The sequence below is a fragment of the Trachinotus anak genome, unplaced genomic scaffold (assembly GCF_046630095.1).
Source record: "Trachinotus anak isolate AG129_WGS33_773 ecotype Australia unplaced genomic scaffold, CSIRO_AGI_Tana_v1 ptg000008l, whole genome shotgun sequence".
In the NCBI taxonomy this organism is placed as follows: domain Eukaryota; kingdom Metazoa; phylum Chordata; class Actinopteri; order Carangiformes; family Carangidae; genus Trachinotus; species Trachinotus anak.
In genome coordinates this window covers 20,572,730-20,597,048 of record NW_027273859.1, presented here as the reverse complement: position 1 = coordinate 20,597,048, position 24,319 = coordinate 20,572,730, and the positions used below count along the sequence as shown (strand labels likewise).

The following is a 24,319-nucleotide window of genomic DNA, read 5'->3' as shown; positions in this document are numbered from 1 at the left end:
GTGAGTAGTTCCCAATGACTGCTTAGACAAATAGAAAAGAATGAACAAAGGTGCCTTATTGATCACAGTAGTGCAAGAAAAACTTGAATATAATGAGGGGTCAGGTTGCTAAACTTTATCATTGATTAGTGATGGAGGCTAGATGTTGAATCATGTGCCAAAATACAAACTATTGTACTTCATCATGGTTTCTGCTACTTTCATGTTAAGCTAGAAGCCAGGTCTCAACTGATTTTCTCATTTTCTTTTGCTAAGATATTGAGATATTGGCCGTCAAATTTTAAATTGTTTGTGGTGCACGAAGCACTGAAAAGTTGTGTTTAAAAAAAAATCAATTCAGAAACAGTATTTCAGCCCAAATGCAATGTCTTTCTTACCTGGGATAATCCACAGACTTTGGTGTGAATTATTTCCATTGGAAAAGGTTTAAGAAAGAAAGAAGTAACGACTGTGTAGGTATGTGGATTGTGTTTAGGCACATTGCTGTTGAGTTTTCCCATCATCCTCCAGTGCCTTGAATACCACAGATTTATACCATTATACTGTGGTGGCCATAATTGTGTCTGATGCATACCTCAAAATATATACAAATGTATTTGCATAACTAGACACCATCTTTCAATCCACGCAGACTGCTCACGTAAACATACCTTGTTCTGTTTGTAATACAGCATGTAGTGGTCAAGTGCACATCAACAGCAGTTTTTAAAAATGTGTTTGTGTGTTAATGTAGTTGCACGCACAATTATGTGTCATACATTCAGTTTAATTGCGATATCAATCATAGGCCTTGCAGTACCAACTGATAGCCTCAAAACTATTTTAACTGTGAGACTACTCAACATTTTTATTAGTAGAAGGCCCTTAACATAAATACACAGAAAACACACACTTCATAAATCAATCACCAGAGTACTTAGAGGAGGTGTTACTAGGCCAGTCTATTAGGAAAATGTTCAGTAACATTTCCACCAAATCCATTCCAATAATGACTAACAGAATCACTGAATGCTCCTCTTGTCCCACATGAGTAGTACCAAATGCATTTCTGCTGAACACGGCAGGGTGCCAAGCTGTATCTACAGGGTCATAACCACTGTTCAAGTGCCAAGCTGCAGGAACAACACATATTGAAACTGTCTTGTACCTTGTTCACTTCCACTGTCTTAACTGGCAAAAGTCTTTTGAGTGGTACATTTGGGTCCAAAAATCTGAGACTACTTTCCCGTTCATTTGAAAGCACACTGTTCTATCACTGTTACTCAGATAGGCCACAGAGCTTTCCTCACCACCTCTTGTCACAACCTTACTGGCTTGATCTAACTGAGTGAAGAATGGGGATGCCGTATCTTATTCCATCTTGAAAAGGCTTGATTGTTCTCAGTCTTGCTTTCACTGTCATGTCGAAAATATTTAGGCCAATAAAAGTGAGACATTACAGGACAGTTAGACAGGAGTTGGAAAAGCACCGATATAAAGGCAAGTTGGCGAGTCTGGAAGATGAGAAAGTATTGAAAAGAAAAACAAATTAAGATCCACAAATGTGCCAAATGTATGGAGGCCAACAACAGATCCTCAATGAGTTCACTAATGCCAGAAGACGAGAGATGGAGTTATTTGCCTGAGGAGCTACACTCACACTGTGGCACTACTGCCCAAGTGTAGCTAATGTGATCAAACACATTCGTTTTTATGGTTAATCATGTCACAGCTGTTTTGCAGCAAACCAGGTGCAGGCACACCCTCACTTTAAAAATCCCATTTTGTGAACTTGAACAGAGTGCTTGGTTTAGTCATTTATGGCATTTGCTCAGGATGTGTAACTGATGAGTTTTTGTTCTAGGCTATAAGGCTAATGATTTGATTTTCAGTGTGTCTATTTTTTTTTTTTTTTTTTTTTTTTTTTTTTTTTTTACTGGTAATGTGACAGAATAATGAACATTGATTTTAATTTAAAAAAAATTTTTATACATGTGATGAGTCTTACAACGAAAGTAGTGGGCTGTAGCTCAGAATAAAAACTCTTCAGACAGCGTTATTGAAAGGAGTGTGGGTTTGTTTGTGTTACAGAGACACTGAGTCAAATAATTGTTTACACATCTCATTCATGAATCTGCCAAAAGAAAGCCACTGCGCGACACTGCAGACTATTTTTCTGTCTAAATAAAGGACTTTCAGTGCAATTTTGAGCTTCTGATGTGAGGGTGACAAACTCAAACAGCTAATATTGGACTTACATTTGACAACTTTGCCTTTTTTTTCAAAAGGAATAGCACAGTACATACTGATGTATGATAAATTACTGTGATTGGCAGCCTAAATCTACAGAAAATATGCAAAATTATGCTTTCAGTGCAATTTATGTGCTTTTCCTACAAAACTTACAAGAATTTGAACTAGGTCCAGCATCAGAATTGCTAAAATCTAAGTTTTACCCAACTCAAGTGTGGAATATGCAGCATGACAAATATTTTGTCAGCCACCCGCCCCTGTAGTTCAAATGGGATTTTTAAGTTAAAATTCCAATTAGGAATTAGACCTCCTCCAGTAAAACTTTTGATGATTTCATGGCTTTGAAAGGGCATCCCATTAAGTGTGCATGTTTTGAAATCTAAGAAGAGGAAGATAAAGAATTCTACCTATTACATTGTTGCCCCATGGCTGTTATTGCGCAGAGTGAATGGAGAACATTGTCCTTTCATTTTCATTATTTTGTTTAGATTAGCAATAAGAGTGATTTAGTTCACTTAAATGACAATCCCATTCAGTGTGCATGCTTTGATGTTCAATAAAGTAGGTGACAGAAAATGATACCTATTACACCATTCCCCAGTAGCTGCTATTGCTCAGAGTGAACCAAAAATGTTTCTAAAGCTTTGATGAATTACAGATTCATCATGACATTGTTTTTGTCATTCAACAGCTTTTCATTATTTCATTTTAATGAACAATCAAACTGACTCCAGAGGTCCTCTGAGGTATATATTTATAGGAAATGAGTTTCAGTGTGTTATCAAATCACTCTGGGCCACACAAAGCATTCTTGCTTTATTATTGCTCCTAGTCTCAAGCAGACCATCAGTGTCAGCATAATTTAGTTTTGTTGAATAACAGAGCTCTCTGACAGTGTTATTTTGCAGCACAAGATATAAAGATTCTTCTTTGTGCTGCCTAAGGCATACAGAGATATCAAAATTAGTTTCCATCTCTGTCGCTTCTCAGCTTTACAGCCATTTGTCCCTGAGAATACTGGGAGCTGTAGGCTCTTAGAGTATGGCAGTATCGCAAGTATGTTGCAGTTTTCCACTGAGCCACAAGTTAAGTACAGAAGGAAAGCTTATGGTTTATAACATGGGCAGACTGTATGTCAGTTATTGAGGTTATACCAGGACACGCTTCATGTACCTTTATAAGTGGCTGTATTAGTAGAGTTAGGTTTTAATGAAATGGGGTTTATGCACAGTTTGTATCTATGGATATATTGTTTTACTTCTACTGAACCACTGCAGACATATTTTCAATTTAAAGAAAGTTAAGTTAAAGCTTATTAAAGCAAGTATACCAAGTGTGGCAAGTGATTTTAGGTCAAAAAATGTGTGTTTACGTTAAAGGTATATATAACTTTTGCACATTAAAATGTCTAAAAATGACCTGACCTATTAGAGCTATATTGTCAAGTTGATCATACACTATTTCACAAAGTCACAAAACTCCGTCTTTTGTTATTGTTTTGATTGAGACACCCATACATATTGTGCACAACATAATTGTATCTACAGGGTCATAACCACTATTCCATGAATTTCATGGGAAGAAATTGCAGCATCTACATCATGAAGACAAAAGAAAAATCCAAATGTGTGTGTGGCAACTTAACTGGCAATGTGCAGCAAGTTCAGTTCAGGTGAAGAATACAGGAGCATTTCCAAGGCATTAAATGTCCCTTGGGCAGTTATAATAAACATGAGAAATGTGGCCCACCTGTATATCTGTCCATGAGATAACAGCAATAGGCAAGGTAACCAAGAGGTGATGCACAGCAACACAATGCAATTCTTACAATTTAGTTGCAGTGTTTATTTCTGTTTCTATTACCATTTCACTGTGAAATGGAACCCAGTAAACTATGCCAGCGACCTCTTCGAAGTGGAAATCAGGCATCATCAATGTTATGAAGTACTCGTCTGCTTTTCCTGCTCTGGCATGTCAAAATGTATGCCATGTCAAGGCTCCATTAAAGGCCATGCCTTGTGGTAAAGCCACACAGGCGATTTTAATTATTTTGACTGATTACACCTCTCAGTACCAGACTCACTCATCATCTCTGCTGCACCTACTAAGCTGAACAGGCACTGTCCTTTTGATTAATCTTGGAGGTTGTGTTAGAGTCAGACGACATGTTTTAATCAGCCTTTCTTCATGTCCAGAACCTGCAACTTTATGCTCACAGTGAATGTATACACTGTACCAACATTCAGTTTTGTCCAGTGACAATTCCATTAAAATTCATTCAGATAAGACAACCTCATTTTCACTGTTGACAAAAAGAGAGAAACACTGCAGTAGTCTTCCGTTCATTCATTTTATGAACAGAGAGTAAGAAGAAAAAAAGAAATTTATAGAGCTTTAGATGGATGGACGATGCAGACAATATGGTTTTTATGTTCCACAGTGAAGTTGAGTTTTATATCTTAGCAGCAGACTACAATTTTAGCATCAACATGTAAATATTACAAATATTAAAACAAGCTCATTGCAGTTTGTAATGGACCTTTTGACAGCAACTGAACTGTGGAACTGCTCAGACTGCAGGACAGCCAACCAAAATGCTAGAAATCCAACCGACTGTCTGAGAGCCATGTCATTGATTGATTAGGTAAGGTGGTCGTGACCACCCTCAATCTGCATTTCAAACAACAACCAGTCCTGCAGAAATTCTGCCTGATTCTGAGATCAGTCAGGTTTAAAATAGTTTTGAATACATAAAGTCTCTGCCCGGCTTTAGCGTGGGAAATAATACACATTATCAGTCTTATTTTCATGGAGTCTGGTGACCTCACATTATTGCAGCATAATTTTGCCCATATTCAGTCTTGGCAGAAATCCTATCAGCCAGAATAAATGACAACATCTGCGAGGGCGGGCAGGGCCTTCGAGGACTCTGAGATGACTATTAGAGTATTCCCAGTCATCTATCATTAGTGTTGCCATACTGATTAAACTGTTCCATGGCGGCATATTAACAAGACTGTAACCTGCTGTTTATAAAGAGCAGCAAGATATTAAAACATAGAGCATGCACCACAGAGAATGCTAGAATCATTTTGTCCACTTACTTCTTCAGTCATTACGCCATTCATTGTTTTAATGTTGTAGCCGAGCAGATCAGTTGATGATGCGGCCAAAAATGTGTTTAGTATTTTTCAGCTGTCAGCTCTTTGGATTTATTGGGAGTTAATTAGACTGATTCAAGTAATGAGGATAATCGATCTTTGGTCCGACAATTCACAGTTGTTAAATTGATGCTAATACATCATTATTACCAGTTTGAAGCTTATTCATTCTGCATGGGGGTCATTACAACCAATCTGTGATTTTGATTGTTTGCTGGTAGAGCTGAAAAATGAGTGTGATTTCACGCTGCTGCATTTATTCTCAACCCTTAGTCCTGTTCACTCAAATTCAGGGCTTCACACACAAGTGACAAAATGCCAGACTCATTGGTCTTTGCGCTGGGCAGGTTGATTAAGTAATGAAATAAATAAAATAATGAAGCATAAAAAAATAATAAGGCATTAACCTGAATTGACTGAGAGCAAATGTTGATCAACTGTACAACAGTCACTGGCATATTGCTGGCAGTTCAACAGTATTGTCTGACGACGGATAATGAGCTGCAAGTGTAAGGCTGGCAGCTGCACAACAGATGCTGCAGAGAATGAGGTGTCCAGCTCAATATACCAATTTCACTGGATAGTTTGCAGGCTCCAAAAACTTTTGGCTCAACTTTGAAAATTATGTGATGCTCTTCAAACAGTATAGCGTTCTCTAGTTGAGTGTCCGACTTTTTCAAACTTGGAATAGTACCGAACTGAACTTCAAGAAATTGCATCCAATAGATCAACACTACCAAACAAAGCTATAATAGTAAATTGTTAAAATAAATTAGACTCCCTCGATAACTCACTTAATTTAATATTTTATTCGTTTTTTTGAGGCGGTAAAAAAGATCAGAGGTGTATTCTCACACTGTATCTACCAGCCCTCATTGAAAGGATGCTGCACAGTGGAAATGTCAAAGCAACAACATCCTCAGTCTGATCTTTTTTAATATTGCTTCCTCTTCAGAATCTCATGCATAAAAGCTGTCACATTTATTTGTTCAGAGTATTTCTCAGTCTGTGTCATGATCTGCTCTGATTCAGGCAAGCTTGTGAGACCTGCACATATTCTAAGTTTTTGTTCACCAGCATTGTGGAATTATCACGTACGTCACATATCTCTGACCTGACCAGGAACTCAAAAAGCCCACAGCTTCTGCACATTTTACCAGAACTGGCTCGCAGAATTTTATTACCTCTTAGAGAGCAGTTGTACCAAAAGATTGAGAGTTGGTTGCAGAGGAAATTTCTGTTTGTACCATTAATTATTGTCTAAGCTATTTTTTATTTACATATTTTAGCATTTATATGTCGCTGACAAATGCAATATGATTCTCTCTTGAAATGAGCTGGCAGAATAAAAAAGATGATATCACAGTGGTATTGTCAAAGGAAGAGAACTAATCTGACAGCACCTCAAGCAGTGCTTTTTTATTATAATTAATCTGCCTTGCTCTGTTTAAACAGTACCAAAAATGATTAGACCTAAAAAAAATTAAAAAAAAAAAACAACTCCCAAAAACATTTACTTTTTTTTTTTTTTTTTTTGGTCACAGTTCTAATCTATAAAAACTTCAAATCAGGTAGAGCAAACACTACTGGTGTTACTGTGAGGAAAACACATCGCAACCAGTTCCCAAGTTTCCAACCCACTGTTTCAAGACTTGTAAACAAGCAAAAGTTATGTTTACATAATGTATTGTGTGTACTGTGTCCTTTACCCTGTATGTCTAACAAACATGTTGAATGCATGTGAATGCCTTTGTTGGCTCATTGCACCCGATTGTTGTGTTTGTGCTGTTGTGTTCATGACGTCAGATAGAGTATAAATAAAACTGAAGCAGCGTCTGATTGATGTGGTCATATAAACGGCTTCATTAACATTTTCAATCATTTAGGTGCCCTGTGTTGAGATCCTGCTGCTCAGCACCACCCAGACTGATTTTCTGGAGAAGCCTCTTGCCATTTGTTGAGCAGTTGTGGTCATGCGTCAGCGGGATTGGCACAGCTGTTTCAGAGCAATGAGACCATAGACGTGACTGTGAACTCATTAATTAGCACACCCGCCAAATTATGTTGTGCCTCAGCCAACCCCTGTTTTTTTCCCCACTTTGTGCTGCTGGACCTACATGGACCAAAACAGCAGGTGCCATTGGAGATTCCCACACAATCTGTGCACCCAAGACCTACCACCTTGCACCTGTCTTGGTCTTTATCGAAATAAGAAATTATCACTCATTAGATTTAGCGTGACTTGTAAAGGATACTACATATTTGCGAAACTTCAAATTCCGAGTTATAAATTAAAGTGGATCAATTTAGCATTTAGATGGTTGTTGCAGTGTATCACAAATGACAATTCTGTTGCAGTCTATAAAGTTTAAAGCTTATATCACAATGATATACAAGGAACTGAAAATTCCCTTCATAGTTATGATGCTCTTCCTCTGTCTGAGTGCTGTCTCGTTCCTGTGTAATCCCTCATCGTAAGTACCACGCTTTAAAAAGTTCCCAACTGCAAAAATTGCTGACTGCGTTCTTCCACTCCTGCTTCCCATCTTACAAAAGCAGAAATTGGTCCTCCTGTGCCTGCCAGATGGCACAGCAGATTTCAGACAGGATGTTGCATTTCACTGTTTGACCCAGCTTGTCACTCAAAGCCTCAGTTGCAAGAGTCACAGCCAATCTCTCAGTCAAGTGATTGATGTCGGAATGATTTATAGCCCTTTATTTATCATCATGACCATACGTTAGCCTTTGTCCTCAAACTAATTTTAATGGAATTTGACTTGATTTGAAGGGAACCAAAGTAAAGAAGTTAGGTTCACTTCCTGCATGGAATCACAATTTAATTATTTAAGGGGAAGCAATTTCGAAGATTGTGGAGCTGAGGACTCTACACATTTATTTTAATCTGTTGGCACACACTTAATATATATATATGCACTGGTGCACATATGCATTTACAGTCCCTATAAACATAGACAACACCCTTGATTAGTACTACTCATTTATTGTTTATAGTGTCTATACACTTCAGTTTAATTCTTATGCATTTCTTTTTAGGCATAAAATGTGAAAAAAAAGTTTTAATAGTATTTTTAAAGACATTTAAGCACACAAGAAATAAATTCACCCGTTTTTGGACTGACACTCTCCAGAATCTAAAGCTAACCACAAGCTCCTCGCTGAGGCCAACCTGATGGATGCAGCTGTTCAGTTGTATTTTACAGTAAAAGGAATGGAATTGTTAATGGAAAGATGTCAACAGAAACAAACATAAGCATATCTGCTCCAGGCACTGCAAACTGAGGCAAAGAAAGGTTTTCTTGAGTTGACTGTATTAACTTTAGTAAAAATTCACAGTTATTCTGTGTTTTTGTGAGGCAGAAAGCAGAGGTCCTAATTGAAAGTGGTAAGTTTGAAAACTGAGCCTGAGCACTCACTGCTTGTTAACACAACTGGTGTCAGACGGGGAACGCCTCTATCGGCTGCTTTTGATCAGTAGATTAACTGAAAAACCACTTCAACAGTCAAAGGATAATAAACACTGACTTTACCTTGTATCAAAATGCAGCTCCCTTTTTTTTTTTTTTTTTTTTTTTTAAGAGAGTGTGAGGTGCGGTGGCCTCACTCACTTCCATCCATCTTATGTACATGCATGCACACGCTCCCACACCTTATGACACACTACTAGAGGGGTATCTAACATTTACGCCCTCTAGTATAATACTAATTAGAGTATTACAATTTGTGCTGGCCCATTTGGTGAGGAAATTACTGCAATTAAGTTCTAATCCTCCCTCTAAGTCAAGAGACCATGAATTAATGAAACCTCATGTAAGGAGAGAGAGCTGTGTGATTGTGTCTTTGGGTGGGGGGGGGGGTCTCTCTCTCTCTCCCTGTTCTTGCTGTTACTTCTCTATGACTTTTTTGAACTCCTGTATCTTTCTCGATTGATATATATGTTGCTGTCTATTTTCTGTATGGTTGACCAATCTTTGTCCATGAAAATGTTGATGAATGAAACATGACCTTGGCGCTCAGCTCACTGCTCTGGCTCACTCTGTTTGGTTTCTCTATCTGGTCAGTGCAACTTGTTATTTAGACACTGTCCACACTAATGTGAACAAATTTGAAAATGATGTTTATACATTTAAATACTCTGCATTCACACTAGCAATGTCAGTGTCTTTGAAAAGTGCGCTGTCGACACTTAAATACCTCAACAAAGGAAACATTGTCAAACTGCTTCTCTTTGCTTTGTATTACTGCTATCTTCTGGTAAAGAGCATGGTAGGGAAGATTGAGTGTTTTGACAAATATGGACCGTTATCCTGCTTCGGGTAAAGCTTTTCTATGTTGCCTCCAACTGTGTGATTGCCTCTTTTGTGCTTCAGTATAGCCAATCACAAATTATAGGTGTTGTCACTGACATAGCCTTCTGTTATTTTAAGTGTTTTTTTTTGTTTCGTTTCTTTAAGAATTAAAAAAGTCTAAAAAATATAATTTTAGTACATCAAAAATTGTACTTGGAGAAAAAACCAGGGCCATTCAAATCACTAGCTTGTGCTGTCAACTGACAGCAAAAATACTGTTGTCGGTAAAAGCAAAAGTACTTCTGCCATGTTCATAAAAGGTTGACAGTAATACATGAGCATTTTCTTAAAGACTGGAATCCTTATTAGAGGACCAGCATTTTCAGATTTATTCACTTTAAAGAGACGTGCGAATAAAGATCAGTGATGGAAAAGGCTGGTGTGTTTTGAATGGAAGGACAAAACTACACTAAAAACAGTTACACATTTAACATCAGCTGAACATGTTTTTTTTTGCTGACTCCATGTGCTTCAACGTCTCACTTAGCAGTGATGAAGAGGTGTACTCCGGAGTGTACACACTGTGACATTACTGTTGGCTGTGGTTAAAGTTGCCACAGAGTACATTTCTGACCACACCAGCAGTGATGATGCTTTTGGGTCAGAGGAGCAACACGTTTGAAATGCTCAGCAGATTGGAAAGTGTCCCATAGCCACCTCTTACTTTAGTGAGATACACTATAACACAGTGTATTCTCCCATTTTCTGATGTCAAACTTGCTGCATCACCGTCCTTGTTGATGTGTGACTGTGGAGAGATGAACCCTGGATCAGTGGCGGTGTTGCAGTTGTTGCCACCCATTCTGAGGGGGCTTGTAATGTGTACTTAGTGTTGGGGTAAGGTCTCAAGAACTACTCAATACTTACACCTCTCACACAGTTCTTCATGTCCTGATGAGCTGAGGCATTGAGCCATGGACCCAGGCACAGTCATTAGAGATCCTGACCGAGGGTGTTGTTATCAGCATGTCACTGTACAGCGAAAATATACATATCACTTTCTCTCACTCCCCCCCCCCCCCCCCCCCCCCCCCCCCAAAAAAAAAGGTCTTTCCACACAATTTGCCAGAAATGTGTCAGAGCAGCCAAATTATTCTAAATTGCAATAATTTCAATGATCATGGACTAAGAAATGTTAATCTTAGTTATAAATGGGGCAATTTAGAAGCGCTGTAATACAGTCATGAGGTTAATGGTGCTTATTGTAATTTAGATTCATTACAAAGGGAGACTCCACCAGTTTCAGTTTACTAGGCATGGTTTTCACTGCCTGTGAATATCTTCAGTGGCTCTGGAAGAGCTTTGTCAGGTCTAAAGAAATTACCGCAGTGATGTCATCAGGCACACTGCAGCTAGGCCTAGGGGACGACAACAGGAACCTATGGATGAACATGTGTCACATTAGTAGTGCCATTCCATTGAATTTGCCATTGTAAACGTGAAGGTGCTCTACATGCACATGTTTTTTCATCAGATAGATATGTGTCTGTATGTAGGTGTCCTTCAATCGAGGCAGTGTATGTGGGGACAGGAGTAGATAGCTGATATCTGCATGGGTTGGAGTATGAGAAGCCTGAGGTAATGGGATTATTGTCAGACTCAGATACTCAGCAGGCCTATTCCCACCAGGGCAGTGTACCTCTGCCAACACACACACACATGCAGAGAGACTCTCACTCTCATGCATAATACCCATTGGCTACAGTCTCACAAATGCTTCCATAAATTCTGGCGTACATGCATGCGAACGATCCCTTGTATCCCTTATTCTTCGACATTCATAATCAGACTGCCATGTCTCGAAACCTCTCCTCTACCTCCACTGTCAGTAAGCCTGGCAATATTCGACATTTTTACTGTCAACAAATCCCATGAATAGAGCAAAACCAACACTGCATTAGTGTGTGCTCTCAGCATTTCCCAACTTCCTCAGCCTGTCTCTGGCACTCACCCCCAAGCCAATTGGTTCCTACTCAGTTGTTACTTAAGAGTAAATAGTACATTTGTTGGGGAACTGTTTTCAGATCTGTATTTGGTCCGCTACTGAGACGGTGTACGTGGTATCTGCTCAAAATTAACAACAGTGGCCATGTTCATGGGAATAAAGGAATGTGTCACACAGTGCAGTGAAGCTCAATTATGTGTTTTTAATCATTTTTGGACAATGGAGGTCTCTGGCACAGAATAAGCTGTATCAGTCTTTGGCAGCACCTCATTGTTGGTTTTGGTCTTTTTGTGGAATTTGTTAACAATTAGAAAAACACAGATTATCCCTGGACTTATTCTTCAAACCATATGTTTGTTTGAAAATCTTTTTTGTGTTTTGGAACAACAAACATTTTTCAGTATTTGTCTTTCTTTTTTTTTTTTGTAATATCTTGATCAGCCATATGTTTTCTTCTCCAGCCAGTTGGCACCAATAGGCTGATTTCACAGACACAGGAAAATGCTTAGTTTGCAAGTTTGAGTAGGGGTTTAATAGCACATTACTGGTATGGAGTTGTGGACCTGTGCTGCCTCACATCAGTTGTTTGAATGACAACACTGGTCATAGAAAAAAAATCAAGCTCCAAGAATGTTTGCGTACCTCAGGACAATCTTAGTAATGACAATACAAATGGAACAAGTTTACACTCTGTTATCTTAATGGGTAATTTACCTCAGGTAAAAGCTGACAAGACTGTTACCGCCGTGGGCGCACAGCATCATCATCATTGTCATAAGCACAGTTTTTTTTCTTCTCAGCACATCTCACATCTATATTCTGTCTCTGCTGCCTTTTTTCCCCTCTTCATCTGCTCACGTGGCAACTACCAAACCTCTCCCACTTTCTTCACATCCCATACATCTCTCTCTTTCCATTCTGCCTCTCATTTATCTTCTGCTCTCTCTGAGGCATGAAGACCAGTGCCTCTTTATCAGTGAGCCGCAGCAGAGGGCATGTCACTCTCCCTCCATCGTTCCCTCCCATCATCACTCCATTTCTCTTTTTACTCAATCCTGCACTGGTCTCATCTTTTCCCGTCCCCACATTTTTGCCTTGACAGGAAAATTTGGTTGACTGTGCTCCTTATCTTTAGGCAGATTGCTTTTGTCCTTTCAATCCCCCCCCCTTATTTTTTACTCCACTAAAATATTCTTATAGCTGCGCTTCTCCAGAGGGCAAAACACTTCTTTCTTCTCCTCATTGCACATTTACTCCTCCCCCTGTCTTTCTGCTGCCTTTATCTTTTCCTCACACATCCACATGCCCCGATCAATCTCCCATTTCACCTCCCTGACAGTCCAGGCTTTAACATTTTAATAAAGCTGTTGCTTCCCTTGTGGACAACTTGCCGTACATGGGTGAAAGACTGGTTGAAATAGCCATATTTAGGTGGGTGTGTCTGGACCTGCTGCCGAGAGAATTTATAGTAGAAATATAATCTTGCTTCTTAAAAAGACATTTTTAATCGAAAAGTGACTCATGGAGGAAGCAGAGTGTGAAGACAATGATTGATTGACATCTCCCTGACGCCCCTGTTATCTTTGATGCACCTCCAAGGATGGGATAAATTGTAACTCCATTCTTGTTGGTGATGAGTTTTCTCCCCACACTTTCAGCTGGGCAGGACCTCCAGGAATTCAGAGTTGTAAAAAAAAAAAAAGTATCAATGGCAGTGTATGCTCAAATAAACTGAAATAGTAACAAACAGTCAAGTGCAACCACACAACTAATGAATTTTATTGACAGTTAAGTGCTGGCAGTCTTTACTTTGCAAGTTTATTTATATAGCACCATTCAGATACAAGGCAGTTCAAAGTGCTTTATTGAGGCATGGAAATAGAACATGAAGATAACATTGAAATTGCATTTAAAAACAATAATAACAAATTTGAATAAATAAAACTTTAAAAGAAGTGCTGCAAAAAAAAAGGGCATTATTCGTAAACTGCAGCAAACAGTAACGTTTTAAGCCCTGATTTAAATGAGCTGACAGTTTCAGCAGATCTCAGGTGTTCAAGAAGCTTGTGCCACAAGTGAGGAGCATAGAAACTAAAGGCTGCTTCACCTTGCTTGGTTCTTATTCAGGGTACACTGAGTAAACAGAGCTGTATTTGAGAATATTCTGTTTACCTTTATTACCACTTGTACTCAGAGTAAAATTAAACAAAGTGTATGAAATTGTTCTTGCAGTTACCTGCCTTTCAACCTAGAAAAAAGCCATTCCAAACAAAGATTTGATCAGTATGAAGTAAAGCGGGGGTGGTTGAAGGTGTGAACTCCATGCTGTGCACCACATTAACCTTTCAACAGCTTTCTGATAGCGTTAAATAGTAAGATCAATTTGATGCTCCAAGAGAAAAGCAGTAGAAAAGCCTAGCCTCACACAATATCTGTTCTGTGTGAGGTGACACTGGAGATGCCATGGTAACCATGGTATCCACGTGTGACAGCAGCAGCCTTTATAGGTCACAGTGTCATTCAATTAGGCTATTGATTAACTGATTTGTGCATGAGTGAGAGAAATCCACCATTTATAAGTCATTAACTGAAATCCTGGACAATAGTAACCTGGCTCCTTGAAACATCACTGACCTCATTTGACTGGTGCTTTGTATGTGTATAGAATTTGTTTTGTAGAGACCAAGTATTCGTAAATGATGTGATAAAGCACGCTTAATTCATGACTTATTTAACTGTCTGTTGTCACAGCATTTTTTTTGTTTGTTTTATTGAGAGCCAGAAAGATCCACATACACAACAATTTAGTAAAGTACCGACAGGAAGGCTATGATTACACTAGGCAACTGCTGAAATTCTGTATGAAGAGAAATTTTGCATGGTGTTTTTACCACAAGAAGGTAGCCCTGCTAATTTAATCTGAAACAAAAAGATATAGGATGAAACTGCTTCATTTGGATCAGACGGTGGATGACGAGATGAGGGAACAGACTGTACAGAGTGAGCTAAACTTAACGTTAACTGTGCCTCGGCACTTTAGTGGATTCTTAAATAATAGCTACTCTCACTCATAGCTCATCGCACTAGTTTGCTATTTGCACATGGTTTTTGGTCACCTTTGTTTTTATTATTTCTCCCACTTGTTCACGTAACTTTACAGTAGCATCTCCATTTTATTTGTAATATCAAACATCTTATTGTGTTCTTAAACACCACATGCTCTGCTAGAGCAGCTCTTTATTCAACCTAACCCTTTATTATACATGATTATTATAAAACAGTATAGTTGTTGCACTTTAAAGTGTCCCACTTTTCCACCACAGTTTGGTTGCAGCTCTCCCATGGAGCTGCACTGGATAGAAAGTCATATGTTACAAACGGGGTCGCAGGAAATTCAGTCAAAGATCTGTTAGAACGTGGTTAACACAGTGCCACAGGATGGGCTTTTAAAACATAATCATATCACTGTGTAATTTCTTCCTTCGTCTATTGTCTGACAACAGAAACAATTATTTTGAGAACCGCTATATTGTGCATAGAGAGCAAAAGGAGACCTAAAGGTTTAACAGGTTGAGTAACAAACTGTGTCTATATAGCTGCTCAGACACAGTTGGGACCGCGTAACAGCAGAGTTAAGAAGACAACCCTCTGTCCTCCCTCACCTTCTCTGTGATCACTCATTCTAAATAACATTTAGATAATAGTAAATAATAATTTAAGTAACACAAAAGTGCGGTTGCAGGGATTAGTTATGCAAGTATTTTTCGAGTTGTCTCTTTTCACGCACACTAAACTCACTTTTTATATGGTAAGATAACACTCAGGTCAAGCTTAGTTTAAACTGATTATACTGATGTTTCATTCATAATCCACAAAAAATGCTTTGTGCATTTTTTTAGGAACGCTTAAATCAGTTGTCCCTTACATCAGCGCGCTGCCATTAAGAGAATTGAGAATCAGTTGTTGTGAAGAACACGAACCTCTGAGACCAGCTTGCAAGTCTAGTCAGCAATGCCGAAGGCAACTGGCCGGCGAGGCCTGCAGATGATGTGTCATAAATTAGCTGATGAAATAAACATCTGCCTGCAGTGTAATCCACTGAGCCCCACACTGTCAGCATCCCCTTACACAATACAGTTCTTGGTTTACACTTCAATACATCATCATACACTCCCACCGCTCATTACATCACACTGAAGTGAGTGTGTGTGCTCTCGCACTCACATACACACACCAACTCTGCTGTATTTCTGTGTTTGGAGTTAGGCACGAGGCACCATGGGACGGGAGATAAGAGCTGGAAAAGTACAGGTTGTTGCATCATGAGTTCACTGAGTTTCTTCTAATGTCCTGTGCTACAGTGCAAACGTGCTTTTCCGGTGAATAGAGCAGCCTGTTGTGGTGAAAGAGTGACTGTGAGAGGAATGAAATGAGAGAGTGGAAATTAAAAAAAAAAAGTTTTGAGAGGTCACAAGGTTAAAAAAAAAAAAAAAAAAAAAGATTCTTAATAGGCCACCTTGTGTTACTTAAGTAATTTGATTACCAGAGAATTTGTAGCTGCTGGTTAATCCCAGATTCCCCTTTCAAACAGTAGTGACATGTGCCTGGTTTTGAATACCCTAGTGTTTGCTTTTGTGGGCCTGTCACTCAGAGAGCTAAGAGCTGTAAACATATGCCAGTCGCTGGTGCACTTGTGTGCAGGTGTGTGTGTGTGTGTGCTGTAGTGGGAGATGCTTAAAAACCCAGACAACAGCCAATTTCGAACAACCCTGATGCTGCCATGGGACTCCTTACTTTGTTTGCTTTGGCAAAGGGCAGCAGTAGTCCTGGGATTACATTCGAGACGAGGGCTTCCACAGGCCCTGTCAGTTCATCTGTCTCTCTTCATTTCTCTCTGCCTCCTCTCGTGTTGCCCACTCCTCTCTTTCCTCCTCCTCCTTTCCGGTCTTGAACAATGAGGTACAGCTGTGATTGCCCACTCTCTCTGTGACCCACGTCATCTTCTTTGTGTCACTCGCTTTCTACAACGTCATCACGCCAGTTCCTGTTAACAACAATACTCCTCTGTCCTGTTACATTTGTGTTTTGCCACTTTCTTGACTCTCCTCATGTTTCTTCTCTGCCTAGTAATCACATCCTCTTGCCTCATGCCTCCTTTGTGTTTTTCTCCTCCTCTTGTAATCTATGTCTTTTTTCCCCCAGGGATGATAGTGCATCATGCTTATTGATCTTACTGATAGATTCACTCTTGTATCACTTCTGATTTGTGTGCAGAGTCTCTGCACAGCCGGTGTACTCGCCATATTGTTCTCTATCTCAATACTTTGTTGTCGGCTTTGTAAAACATTTTGCTTTTAGATTCGTGTCTATTCGTAACACCCTGTTTACATTCTGCTTCTTCTCTCAATGTATCTGTGTATTTATCTGTTGCATCTAAACCTGTTAAATTTACACCCTCTTCCACCAACACTTGGAGGTGCTGAGTCATACACACGCTTTTTTTTTATGTCTTAGATTTACTTAGATTAGACTTTTTTCCTCTGGCATTGTGTAGAAGGTCATCCAGTCTATATGATATGCACAGACCCCCTTAATTGGATGCATTGTTGAAGACCTTGCACACTGTATCTACAGACTTTTAATTGCCTGTAATCCTGCTGAACCAAAACTCATATCTTATATTCATTGGGATTTATGCAAACGTGTATCCACCATATTTTCCCATTTAAGATAATCATAGTTATTAAAAATGCTTACAAAGGCCTTGATATTTTGCTCCAAACACACACACAAACCCACACACACATGCGCACATTAGAGTTGCTTATGCTTATGGTGAGGTAAAAGCAATAGGGGATAAAATCTAATACACACACACACATGCACACAGTTCCAGCATGTCCTTGTGCTGAAGGTATTTATGCAGGTTAGATGACAGCTTTTCCATTAAGCCACTCTCCAACAGCCACTCTTCACTAGTTTGATTGCACTGTAATGACAAAGAACTAATTAGCATGACAAGTATTCTCTCCAGTGATTAGTCTAGAGACCAAGAGTTGTCATTACAATATTGTGCTTCTCAAAGGACCCAAAAATTTCTCCCCTCTCTCCCATGTTTTTTTTTTTTTTCACGTGGTTTTTGAGGCTCTCTCGGTGCCTGTGCGAGTACTTGTGCACACTCTTGCCCAAATGTCAAGTTTTCATGTGTTGCGTGATAAAGGAGATGCAGTCACTGAGGGAGTTTGTGTTTGTGTAGATCAGTACGCCAACCTGCTTTGAAAAAGTTTGGAGGAGGAGACTCAAGCAACATCGCATAATAACAAAAATTAATCTTTGGGGAAATCAAAACAAACCTAAGTGAGAGCGTGGGAATCAAGGTGGAGGCACATGGGTTCACAAATACACACACTGACACAAATGTATCACTTCAAGGTATAGTCTATGACAGATTCAAATTCCTAAGAAAATTTACATCAGACTATTTATAACATATAATTATCTTTTTGAATTATATTGGTGATGATTTAAAAAAGTTAACCATCCTGTACACAGGAGAGCTTTGATTTTGGTCTTCGTGATCCTTTAATACCTCTCTAATTTATGTGCAAACAGTTCAGTGCAAAGAGTTCAGGCGTTCAAACGTTTTCTGCTGTTGAGGTTGCCACTGCTCTTGCTTCACTTCACAGACGATAAATGACAGTGTGCTTGCCCAGAGAAATGTGTCGGTTCTACTCAGCAGTCCAACTTTTTTTAAAAAACTTTTTTACTCTGTTGTCAAGGATTATTTTTCCAGCAGTGGGCTCTGTAAGATGAATGGCAGCAACTATATGCACTGAATCATTGTCTCTAGCACTGGTTTTCTGTCAGAGCTATACGTCAAATATGGTATCGTGTCTGAGTTGTATTCTCCTTCCTTTTTTTGTCACTCTAAAGCAGGGTGAGGGTGTTACTGGTGAATATCCTTTTCAGCAACTTTTGCAGGATACATTGCATTGCTACCCTTAGCAGAAATTGACAAATAATTAGTGGTTATACCTTTTCACCAAACAGTCTAATTCTATAGATTATATAATTTCTTCTTCATCTCCATTTCTTTTAAATTGAACTGAAGGTTACAGCCATTACTTTGAAGAAATGTCTTTATTGTTGCTCAGATAGTCAGAAAGTACCTCTGTGTGGAGATGGCTTTATCTATTTGTTCCTGTCATATACTTTGAGTATAGAGCTTGGGTTTTATCTCTGTATCTACTGTTTATACTCTGTAATGGAACAATGGAAAAGCAATATGTAGCTTTGCTCCAGTTTAAAGGTAGAATTTAAACAATCATATATCTTAAGGGTTTGCACATTCATAGACCATGAGGTAAGCAGATACACGAGAATAAGTGTTTCCTTACCATCATAGCCGACCAAAGATGGTCAGATAAGTCTAGGTTGGGTTACATGCACGCTCCTTTCAAAAGAAAGTCATTGATTGACCTTGACATTTAAAAGTAATCCAACCAAAAATTTTAGTTTTCTAACATCTGCTTACCCTAAGTTGACCCATCAGGTGAATCTAAACAGTCAGCCCAGCTACACACTGCTCTGACTGTTTAGATTCACCTGAAGGGGAGTTGTCTCTCTTTCTACAGCAAAAACAACTCTTCAGTTGTAATGCAAAGTGTAAGATCTGGGAGAAGCTAGGCATACTATCCAGACTGTGAAGTATGGTAATGATAAGACACTCAGGCTATTGCCACAAAATAAACCTGGAATGTCCACAGAACAGTTATGTGAAAGTCCAAACCACACTTGAATCCCTCCACAACAGTACTTTTATACATGTTGAGAGTGAATGATCAAACAGTCAAGCATCAGGCCGTGGTCGTCAGTGCACAGCACTTGGGGCTAAAATAGATCTGCATTATGGCATTCTGTTACCCACAGAATCACTTCCTCTTTAGCAATTTTGCCAACAAAATAAAAGTGTGCAAAGCTTGTTTTGGGTTCTTTTTGTAGCAATGCTTTATTTTGAGTTGTTGTGAGCTTTTATTTTGAAGTTGTAACAGGACGTGTGATATGAAAAAATAACACCAGTTCAGTAATTCTGTCAAACATATAATTTGTGACTGTGGGTCCGCAGCGCCGCACATGTGAACAGTAGCAAAGCAAATTCCAGTTGCATTTTTGTCAAACAATTTCTTAAATGAGCCTTTGATTATGTCCTGTCCCGCCAATTAATGGAATAAAAAAATAAATTGTGCCGAAGCCAAACTTTCTCACCAAACTCTACAAAATATTCCAACTTAATTGAGCTTGAGCAAATCTGAAAGGAAGAGTGACAGAAAAGAAAAAATCCAGTTTTATATAACAGTGCAGACATATCCAAGAAGAATCAAACTTTTATTTGCTGCCAAAACATTCAGCCGCTGTGCATTTACTCAGGGGGGGAGGCAGAGACTGAAAAAGAAATGATGCCTGCATAAGATTTGCAGCATTTCTTCTGTGAATTCTGTGAAATGTATTTTATTTAGACTGTTGACAAAAAGCCTTGACTTATTTCATTTGGAATTCAGTGTACAATTCCACCAGTGCCAGGTACTTTCAGTGTGGATGAATACTCTTTGTATATGTCTACTGCATAAGAGAATATCAGCAGCTCCTTTTTTGTCAGTAAATTTAATATCTTCATAACCCATGTTCTTTCTCCCACAAAATCAACTTGGAGGCACTTCCCATGGGCGACATCCTGTCATTTTTCCTACTTTTCATTTTCTTTGTCCCCTTACAGTTGGCCCTGGAGGACCCGGTGCACAGCGTCTCCCTCCAGCAGTTTGTCTATGAGAAGCTGAAGGCGCAGCAGGCCCTGATGGGTGACCAGGGCTTCGGGGCTCTGATGGAGACCGTGGACACAGAGCTCGTCAGGCAGCTGCAGGAGTTCCTCCAAGGCCTCTGAATCACATCTACAATCCTTCACTACCTTACACAAGCATCTTAGCCTAATGCTACCCTCTCCCCCCATTTTTGAAAATGTACTGGAAAGGCTGATAATCTGACGCCGACGTGTGGATCCAAACCTTCCCAGCCTCTACCCGTGCTATGCCTTATCTATATTCAGACCTAGCCTTGTCGACTGTCCTCAGCTAACACCCCTTGTCCCTTTCTCTATTATCTGGATACCTTTACATCCCTTTTATCAAGATGGGGTTTATGTGAGTGCTTAAAAATGTCGAAGTACCGTCACATTTTTAAAACGCCCACATAAAACGTCACCACACTAGAGCTTCCACTCATTTCTTCTAGTTTCTTCTCTTTCTGTGGTTTTAATGTGGAATGGGTAGAAAATTGGAGGGATTGTATAAAAGTTGGGGGTTGGGGGGGTTGAGGAGTATATAGCAAAAATCATCTGCAGGTGCCAGAGAAGGAGCCTTGGACTATTTTGTATGGAAATACGTACAGATTGTAGCAGACCGCATTTCATTGGCTTTGTACCTTTACTCTGCACAATGGAAAAGTTGAATCTAATCTAAATGTGGAGAAATCAAGCCTGAAGGACCTAAGCAGTGTTTACACAATCTATTCTTAAAAGAAAAAAAAAATGTAATTTTGTATGTATGTAAAGTATGGATGACGTTCTGCATGATAATATTTTACATTTTATTTTGTTTTTACGTTGTGTTAATTTTTCTTCCATTTAAAAAAACAAAAAACAAAAAAGTTTTGTCATACCCATAGGTCAAGTTGAAGTAACTACTGAGAGAACTCAAGTGTTTTTCTTTCTTTTTGAGTTGGGTTAGAGAGAATATTTCTTCACCATAAAATGGGTGATTTTTAAATGGTGATTTGTAAGAGTGCTGAACCACGTTTTTATGTATATATACATACTGCTGCTAACTGATGGTGTGTCGGAGCACTTTAATAACCAAAAACTGTTTCACATTTTTTCATCTTTTCTTCAATGGTACATCTTCACACATCATCGTGCTTAAACAGAGTCTTAGAATGCCTTGGAGCAGTGCAGCAGGATTGTGGAAATTCAGCTGAAGTTGCATTAAGACCCTCATTTTGAGTTGTTGCCATTTATCATGTCTCAGCGCGATCTTGTAAAACAGAAAAACTCACTGCAAACGTAACACGCTATTAGGTTTTGTCTTCACACATTTGATGAATCTTGACTTGTGGCTGTTCAAAAAGTCACATTGTGAGCCACTGTGACTTTCTTCTGAGTCAAAATACGTCACTCTTAGTGAAAGTTGTGTGTAGCTGTCCCGCTGCCGTGCCGTTTTTTTCTGATTTGACCAATTTTTGATGACTTTGTAGTGGTAGAAAGAAGCTTTGATACATTTGATTTGACAGGTGAACCAGTTCTCCTCATAGGTTTTCTCAGAACAATTGATTATTTGGAAGTTTTGCAAACATTATGATGAAAAGATAATAAATTACTGCATATTGGCACTTAAGTTCTTTTTATAGTTGAATGAATACATTTATACAAATGGCAAGTGGATCTGTTTCATGCAGAATCTGAATATGGCCTAAACAAATTTGTTTGCTGTAATTTAAAACTCGTATAAAGAAAAGGTGATTTACTTTGCATCTAAAATGAAGGTTTAAAAAAAAGTGAGCCTACATCTTGCCTTGATAATTGATTCTTCTGGAACTTATGGATTAATGTGGTTCATTAGGTTGGTCACCTCCCTGGGAAGGAGATAATCCTGACACTAGCTCCTTTGACACTGTGATAGAGTTGAGTAGCAGTCAGAATTACAGCCTTATGCTTTCAGCCTTACCTATCATTGAAACTCAAAATATCTTTCTTACTATTATGTTAATTTCTTAACTAGTTTGACAGTAGAAAATTTCCGTACTTATATTCTGTTAATGATGGCAATTCTGCAATTATGAAGTTTTGAACACAACAGGCAATAGAGGGATGTATTTTGGTTATAAGTTTGGTTATGTTTTGATGGGAAATAATCCTTGTTGCTTTTTCCAAAGCCTTCAATAAAATGCAGTAATAAGGCAAAGTATTAGTCTGTGTATTTTCGCTACTGATTTGATTTGAAGATGCATGTAACTAAAAACACAAATCCAATTGAATCCTTGATATAAGTATGTTACCTGTACTTGCTGCCCAGTGTTGCAGAGTGTGTGTTTCAAGCAGATCTGACCATCATGGCAAAGACAAAAACATCAAGACTTGAAGATGGATTGTTACCCTGGATACCGCCATCACTGAGGACCTATATGTCAATAGCAGTAGGGGCCTTATCAGTAGTAACATGGTAATACTGTCAGGTGTGCATGCTCTAGACTTGATCTGCATGTTATGACCAGTTTGGGAGTGACCTCAAAAAAGAGGAAAAGAACTATGTAACAGGAAGATAACCATGGAGATGTAATTGCACCAATTGGAAAAATGGCACAGGAGTAACTAGAGAAAGGGAGGGAAGTGAATTGTCTGGGGTTGGGGAACTATAGTGTACGACCATGCTAGCAACTCTGTAAGGTTGTACATTGCTAACATGCAGGTATAATGTACAGCTGAGGCTGATGGGAATCTCATTGGTTTTGTACATAATTGGTTAAAAAGCAAAGCACAAGACAAATCATAATTTTGGTGTTGCAGGAGGAGTTCAGGAGATAACAAAAGTGATTCCTGGAGTGGACGTTAATGTCTGGACAGTGCCAAATATGATAGCGGTTCATCCAATACTTGGCAAAACTTTGCATTTCATGCAATAAATCTCAACCTCATGGAAGCACTAACGCAAAAGTCAGAGGATCATCAAGGTCATTAGGACAAATTATCTGGGGACCAGATTCATGTCAATCCATTCAACAGTTGTTGCAATATGTCAATCAGGACCAAAGTGGTGGGCAGACCAACCAACACTTAACAAGCATGGCCAATAACTGAAGAAACAAAATGCTATGTGCATTTGAAAAGTGATGACTGAGAGGAGATTCCTGGTTGAATATGACCTGTAGCACCATTACATTGGCATTTCTGTCTTTAAGAAATAATACCACTAAGAGCATTGTGCTACTTTTTTGGTAATCTGATAATCTGAGTTATTTCCATCAGAGATGTTCAGTATTTATTCAACATCTTTCCTCTTCTAATACTTGCTTAGACCCGCTCCAGTTTGCGTACATGGCTGGGCGCAGCACAGAGGATGCGGTCATCAGAGTGTCTCACTTAATTAACACCTTGAAGACCCATTGTCATATGCAAGGGTTCTTTTTGCTGATTTTAGCTCTGCTTTTGATATGGTTTGTCCCCACCTGTTGGTTCAGAAGCTCATAAACTTGAAAGTCAGTCCCTCTATTGAAAGATGGTTTTACTCTTTCCTAATAAATAGGTCGCAATAGGTCAGAGTAAACAGTTCATTTTCAAAAACCAAATCCTGCAGCATAGGGATACCACAAGGTGCTGCGAGTTCACCCATCCTGTTCACATTATACACAAGAGAAGTAGTCAGCAAAATAATTATATCATAAAATACTCTGACGATGCAATTATTCTAAGCTTATTAAAAGCAAATGACGGTCCTTCATCATACTACAACAATATCAGCTGCTTCCGGGACTGGTGTGAGACGAATCATCTCACGTTAAATACCAAAAAA

The 24,319-nt window shown here is 38.9% G+C and overlaps 1 protein-coding gene across 2 annotated transcripts in view; it reads left to right on the top strand.

Moving 5' to 3' along the window:
* Positions 1–22,714, top strand: part of ipo11 (importin 11) — a 116,338-nt gene extending 93,624 nt beyond the window's left edge. For both annotated transcript variants that reach the window (XM_071483400.1, XM_071483401.1), the window contains exon 30: positions 20,479–22,714. In XM_071483400.1, coding sequence (XP_071339501.1) covers positions 20,479–20,643 — 165 coding nt within the window. In that variant the 3' untranslated portion in view covers positions 20,644–22,714. The remainder of the gene's footprint in view (positions 1–20,478) is intronic.
* Positions 22,715–24,319: the final 1,605 nt, after the last annotated feature.